The 7,500-nt window shown below is 34.2% G+C and overlaps 1 protein-coding gene across 2 annotated transcripts in view; it reads left to right on the top strand.

Moving 5' to 3' along the window:
- The first annotated feature begins 2,352 nt into the window (after positions 1-2,352).
- Positions 2,353-7,500, top strand: part of LOC138010656 (gamma-aminobutyric acid receptor subunit alpha-1-like) — a 14,789-nt gene continuing 9,641 nt past the window's right edge. The window contains exons 1-5 of one of the 2 annotated variants that reach the window (XM_068857630.1): positions 2,353-2,430; positions 3,784-3,850; positions 4,403-4,467; positions 4,583-4,656; positions 7,390-7,500. The exon at positions 7,390-7,500 is cut by the window's right edge and continues 110 nt beyond it. In XM_068857630.1, the coding sequence (XP_068713731.1) occupies positions 2,409-2,430; positions 3,784-3,850; positions 4,403-4,467; positions 4,583-4,656; positions 7,390-7,500 (339 nt within the window). In that variant the 5' untranslated portion in view covers positions 2,353-2,408. The remainder of the gene's footprint in view (positions 2,431-3,783; positions 3,851-4,402; positions 4,468-4,582; positions 4,657-7,389) is intronic. The other variant, XM_068857631.1, reaches the window with a different exon arrangement.

Raw genomic sequence — 7,500 nt, 5'->3', positions numbered from 1 at the left:
GTCGAGAGAGTTGGAAGTTGAGTACAGTTTGTGTTCGCAGTTGCAGTTTAAATTTTTGCTGTTTTAAAATAAAGAAGCACGGAAAACTTACCAAAGTGCACACTACAAAGTCCGGCACTGTGGTCGAGACCTCGCTCATAGAAATACTCACATAATTAGGAGTATTTTTAGGTGTAATTCTGGTCGTTCGTCGGTGAAAAATGTCAATGAAGCTTAACAATACAAACTAAATATTTTAACATAAATGTAACTTCGATCTGGCACAGTCACGTTATTTTCTTTCTGTTCCCAATTAATGTGTACCAAACAAGCTGTCGTACAGCTTGTCACCAGGTTTGGCAACTCAGCTCTTGCTTGCAAACCGTACACTTCATTTTTTGTTTTTTTGTTTTTGGTGGCAAACTTGTAAGTTGCCGTTGTAACAAATTCACCAATCTGGTGATACTTTTTAAGACTTCTGTGGTTAGTTACGCCTTGTTCATAATCTGGATCAGTGAAGCGACGAAACAGAATCAACGAAGACATTTTTACTATTTCTTCCTAGAATGTATCTCGTTCTAGAAAAGATAGACAGTTTTTGCATTATCAGCATGCTATTAACTTATAGCTTTGATCTCGATGTTAAAAACATATCTCGATTTGACTGGACTAAAGAACTCTATCCTCTGAAAAAGACTACCGAAAGAATTCAATATTCAAAGGGTATTTTCTTAACATTTTAACACGACATATATATTTCGCTCATTTAGTAAAAGGCCTCGCGTGCATCGCATTGTTATTGAACCAGTGAAAAGGTCGACAAATAAATACAAAATTGGAGACTTAATTAATTAAGATTCGTAAATGATTGGAATTAGTTTTCTTTGTCTTCGCAACATGCGAAACACTGGCGGTAACTTTTTTGCTTGTATGTGTGTGTTGCTAATGGCATTTTTGACTTCAGTCTCACGCAACGAGTAATCCTCATGCTGTCATCACTTCTTTCACATTCTATTAAAAAACGAAATTTTTTTTGTTATCAAAATGTTCTTCCCACCAGGAAGAATCGAATACTAGGTCAGTTTAGCATACAAATCGATACATATATCCTGCGGTGTCTGAAAGGCCGTGGTAAATTCAATGGGTGAAACATCTGTGTACGGCGTCCATAAAGTTAGCATTTTTCGTTGTTCTTATCTCACTTCAAGTGATTGTAACAAAAGCAAAGGACGTCCATTTGCAATCAACCTGTTATCCACACAATTTGAACAGTTTTTTAAATGGTACCGTTTTTTAAATTTTTGCGGCGATATTGATCATCAAGCGCGTTAGAAAAAAAAATATATTTCTTTTAGTTTCTCTTCATAAAAAAATAAATTATATTAATTTTGTGCGATGATATCGTATTCATTTATTAAAGAGTTATTGCATTTATTTTATTACAGTGCTTGTATTTTATCACGATGTAGTACCTTTGGCTGAAGATCCTCTTGAAACTTTTTACCCACAAAAGATATTCGAGATATCAAAAAATTGAGTTGCTTTGTGCTAAAGATGAAATACCAGCCTGCTGTTCTGCATCCACCGCTGAGTATTTGTGTCAGTTAAAAAGGAGTGAGGCAGCAAAGGAAAACAGACAAACAAAGCCCGCACATTTCAAAGCACCAGTGTAAAAAACTGACCCCAAAAGGCTTTTAAGATAACTTTACAAGAACAAAGATTGAACTGGAAAGGGAACTTAATTAATGAGATGAAAGCCGAATTAAACAAGTCTAGTATTGAACTAGATATTGAACTGGGCAATGATTTGACCAAAATCTTCGAACTAAGAAATGCTAAGTATAATAGAATGAAGGCATTAAACCCATGAAACCAAATCTAATACACAAAGGAAAACAATAATGGTCTTAATTTTTTAATTGATTTAGAGACCAATTAGAGACTACTAAGGTGTTTTAGTCGTCTATTTCACGGGTTTTTGGCTTCTCTCTGATTATTTTGTAACAAAAAAAATTATACAAGATATGATGCTGTCAAAATAATGCAATCTTTATTTTGCATATATTCTATGTTTTCCATTTGTTATTGTTATTGGTACATTTAGATTCAAGAAAAATTAGATTTAAGAAAAATTTAGCTCAAAAAATGATAAACTATTTGAATATTTTTGAACTTTTACACTGTGAAAACCAACATCAGCCAAAAAACTACATGATTATCTGAGTGAAACCATGAAAAATAAATAGATTTGCAATTATATTTATTTCGTGTGATGATCTCATATTCATTTATTAAAGACTTATTACATTTATTTCATTAGAGTGCTTGTATTAAAACTGTTAACTTCACTTTGCTTCGGTTTTGTCTTTTCAAAGAGAACTTGTCTTAACTTTGATCGTGTGATTGCATAATATCCTTAGGTATAGAAAATGAGGAAGCACTTACATAAAGGTTTGTATACTACAATTTAGTCCCCTCTACTAAGTATGTTTAGACTTTTGCTTACCTACTCTTCGTTTATGCTTCAGGAGTTTCAATAACAATTTTACTAGGCGGCAAAATCTGAGGAAAAGACGGAGAATGTACAACACGCACCAAAGCTGCGCGTTCCAAGGGCCGAAGGCACGAGCTTGTGTTTGCTCGATCTTTGACATAGACAGGGAAGCTAAAATCGCTGCCGAAATTACTTAGAATTCAGACCTCTCTTTTGTTTTTGATGAGCAAAACTTTTTTCAAGGGTCATGTTCTGTGCGATTGTTTCTTATGTTATTTCTCAAATTTGGTGTAACTTCCAAGGAAAAGTATGCGGCGAGTTTGCGTATATAATAGACGGGGAATTTCGTCGGCCGCCGGCTCTTATTGAAAACCCTGGACTTAAATTTTCAGTTTTCCTCTTTATTGTCGGCTTTAAATTTGTGTATAATGAGGTAACTGAAAGCCATACCTTCAAAGGCATTGCAAGACTAGTATATTAATTTTCCTTATCAGATTAATATACAGTATTCAGTTCTCTGTTGCTTACAGTGGGTGATCTTTGTTGTATTAAATATGCCAACCAATTCTCTGGCAATATGGGGACAACAACATTCAGTCCGTGTCCGTAATTTTACATGAAATAATGTTCTTGACGCTTCCATTTTGCTCATAGCCATCGAATTTTTGGCTCAAGTATTTGCAATCAGTCTTTCAAGACTTTCACATTTGCGTGATGACAGTTCTTGTGTTGAACCTAAAATAGAATTAAGATGCATCAGATATGATCTATTTTGGAAAGATAATCCATATAAATGATATATATACTCGGCCTAGTTGTTATTCGTTTTTCCGTTAAATTTTCCCGAAATCTAATAGATTCAAAGAAATATTTCGTCCTTACATTTTTGTCATTTTTATCTTCTGTCACTTCACATGCTTATTTTAAGGTTAAAAATCGCTTTAAGACCGTCTTCAGCTAGAAATCGCCATCGTCCGCCAAGTTGAAAACAAGTCGTGAATGGTCATAAATGAACGCTAACGCTGGTTTCGTATTAAAACTTGGGACCACAGACAAACCAAAAGAAAGTAAGGTGTCAAAAATTAGCTGAGTTGTAGTTTATTTCTGGATTCAAATGCAAGAGGCCAAACGTCGTCTCTTGAATTCGGTCAGGAAAATTGCTTATCAAATAGAGCTATGGCGTGGTGCCGGTTAAGATTATAAGTAATTTCAAGGATTTGACAAAATCCACGCTGCCGATGTCTATTATGAAAACGATATCTTTTTTGCCAGAACGTCAAAAGCATTTGACATTTGTCTTTTTGTGTCAGCTACCACAATGAAATCTGCCGTTCGTCATTCCTGGGTCTTCTTGGCAGTGCTATTAATATCTCACCAGTAAGTATCAGATTAGTTTCGTTCAATAATTTTGGTTCTGATTTTGAAGCATTTTAACCACTCAGGCAACTGGTCCAGCCTGCAATTCGGACTGAACTCGATTCAATTTGAGAGGGTTTCAGAGTGCAGTCCGATTTGACGGCTTTATTGGACTTGAAAAATACTTTCCAATAACAGATTCATTAGCTTGCTTCAAGTTATTCTAAGTGACGAGATAGAGCAAAGCAACGTCCTAAACACAAATTTCCGATTAAAAGGAAAATTGAAAGTCAATGATATTAACTAAAAATGAATGGAAATTTCCTCCTGAAAGCACTCAACCGTCAAAATTTAAGAATTTTAGTCGTCAACAAACAAACTTTAAGCTACACCCCCTTCCCCCTTCGGAATGAAATAGCTCGTTATACTTAAATCGTTTTACTTTTAGTTTTGATGTCTTATATGTTTTTTGCCTTTTAACTGCCAGCCTAATGAGACTCTCCAAGGTGGACAAAATATTTCATCCGAACATCCTTCAAAATGACTGACTGATTTCTTCCATACTCATTTCAGAGTGGATGCTGATGTCCTTTCCACTTTTTTCGACAAGTACGATAAGACCTTGCTTCCAACCTTTGGTAAATTAGCATTTAATTCATGTAACACATTCTAAAGAAGTTAGTCTCGACATAAGCCCAGGATTGGGAATTGCTGCGTGACTTGGTGTTTAACCTGCTTTACATTATGCTTCAGAAAAGGGCGAAGTTCTTCGCATAAGAAGTAGTTTGTACGTTGAATCTTTTGGAAACATCGAGGAGGCTAATATGGTAAGTGCCACTGCGAATGCCATCGGCCCTTTTATCTTAGACAGTTTTTGCAAACCTCACTCAACATTTGGCTTATGACCCAGATAAACTTTCCTACCTTGTTATTCAAAATAGTGACGCGTTAAACACCTCAAGTTGGATGGTGATGACTCGGCATTTTTTTCGTTGGCTCAACATTCACAAAGTCATCCAACGAAACGGCCAATCAGTTGCTCAGTCAATCCGTCGTTCAGTCAGTGAATGCATTATTCAGCAAATCAATCAATCGATTAATCAACAAAACAACAATCAACCAATCTATCCAGTCGTTGATCTATCCATCGATCTATCAATCCATTAATCAATAAATCAATCGCTCGATCAATCAGTCAGTCAATCAATCAGTTAGGGTTGCAACAATCGCTTGAATGATTTAATTTTTCATAAACATGCTCAAGAAGAACACCAAAAAGTCAAACATATTTATATCCAGTGGTTAAGGACAAAACAAGAACCAAAAACATTTTAAATATAAGAATGAAACTTTACAAATTGTTGGGAAACAAACATATTTAGATGTAGAGATGACGTCTTCTGGACGTTACACCTTTGCAAGAGAAATTCTGAACAAAAAAGCCATTAAAGTTCTCTCGATAATAAATCGATCCTTCTCAACACGGAAACAGCAACAATTGTCATTAAGAAGAAACTCTTCTTCTATTGCACTAGTTTAACCCGTTTACTTTAGGCATGCGAAATTTGGGGACCGGAACTATTATCATACAAAACACCTTTTGTTACTTGAAGCATTTCAATACGCAACAAAATATACGGACCTTCCTTCGACTTAAAAGAATGAAGAAATAAATAAAAAGTGCAAAGTAAAAGAACCAGCAACCCAGCAACACATCCATCCGTTACAGAACTGGCTTGAAACCCAGAATAGGTTATCAAAAAGTTCAAGAAAAAAATTGCACAAAAGGAAGTTAAAAATAATTATCAATTTGAAAACTACCTTACATTAATAACAAAGTCGGTGCAGCAAACAGAATTAGCCTGACGAGGCTTAGATTAGTACATGTATGTCATGCATTACGAATACAAACTGGCAAATATGAAAACAGAGGAGCATAGAAAATTAACATCATTTCTTGATGTATTGTCGGGGGTATATCACTTTAAGACGTGAGCTGCAATCACATACTTCGAACGCTGATACTCGTTACACCAATTTAAGTGATAACGAGAAGAATCAGAATTATTTACTTACAGCAGAAAACAAGGTTTCATATAAAATAATAGGGGAGTAAATGATATCCATTTAATGTTTCAAAAAAGAGAAGAGATTCTCAATTCACAAATGTAATAAGCGCTATGAATTTTCTAATTAATTGTATAAGGGGTATGGTAAATGTTATTTTTTATTTTTAGTAGTTGATGTACAAACTTTTATTGTAATTAGACAAATACCTCCCTTTGGAGATTAAGGCACAATAAAGATTACTATTACTATTACTATTACCATTACCATTACCATTACCATTACCATTACTATTACTATTACGATTACTATTACTATTACTATTACTATTACTGTTACTGTTACTGTTACTGTTACTGTTACTGTTACTGTTACTGTTACTATTACTATTACTATTACTATTACTATTACTATTACTGTTACTATTACTGTTACTATTACTATTACTATTGCTATTACCATTACCATTACCATTACCATTACCATTACCATTACCATTACCATTACCATTACTATTACCATTACCATTACTATTACTGTTACTGTTACTGTTACTGTTACTGTTACTGTTACTGTTACTATTACTATTACTATTACTGTTACTATTACTGTTACTGTTACTGTTACTGTTACTGTTACTATTACTGTTACTATTACTATTACTATTACTATTACTGTTACTGTTACTGTTACTGTTACTGTTACTGTTACTGTTACTATTACTATTACTATTACTATTACTGTTACTATTACTGTTACTATTACTATTACTATTACTATTACTGTTACTATTACTGTTACTATTACTATTACTATTACTATTACTGTTACTGTTACTGTTACTGTTACTGTTACTATTACTATTACTATTACTATTACTATTACTATTACTATTACTGTTACTATTACTGTTACTATTACTATTAGAGCGGTTTTCAATTGAGTGTCGAAAGTAATTAGATAATTACTTTGGTTTATGATTACTTCACTCAGTGATTGGTTCAAAGTTCTCGCGCCATTTTTTGAACCAATCAGAAGTAAAACCAAAACCATTCGCGGCTCGCGCGTGCACATTTTCCCGCGCTTTGTGTCGGCTACAAGTAATTACTTCGAGTTTTGATTGGTTTGCCGGATTGTCTCCGTCCTTTTTGATTGGCCAAAGTAATTACTTTGGTTTTGGTTTTACGACACTCAATTGAAATTCGCTCTACTATTACTATTACTATTACTATTACTATTACTATTACTATTACTATTACTATTACTATTACTATCAATCAGTCATACAGTCAGTCAGTCATTCAGTCGAATTAGTGATTTAACTTACATGTTAACAATTGTTACTATTTAGGTTTACCTCCAAAACCTGGGATCCAGGCCCTGTAGATAGATGTGAAAACTGGATCCAAATGAAAACAGTTATTATGCAAATTCCAAAAGTGATTAAAAAAAATCTGTGCCTTACCTTGTTAATCGCTTCATTTTATTGACAGGAGTACCAAATCGTTGGCTATTTTCACCAGTACTGGCATGATCCGAGGCTCATAGGAAAGCTGAATCGCACTCTAACCCTGCACGGGAGCGACATTGATAAGCTTTGGGTT

Source organism: Montipora foliosa, chromosome 7 (assembly GCF_036669935.1).
Source record: "Montipora foliosa isolate CH-2021 chromosome 7, ASM3666993v2, whole genome shotgun sequence".
Classification (NCBI taxonomy): Eukaryota; Metazoa; Cnidaria; class Anthozoa; order Scleractinia; family Acroporidae; genus Montipora; species Montipora foliosa.
Note: the sequence above shows the minus strand (reverse complement) of the source record. Positions and strands in the feature narration are given on the sequence as shown.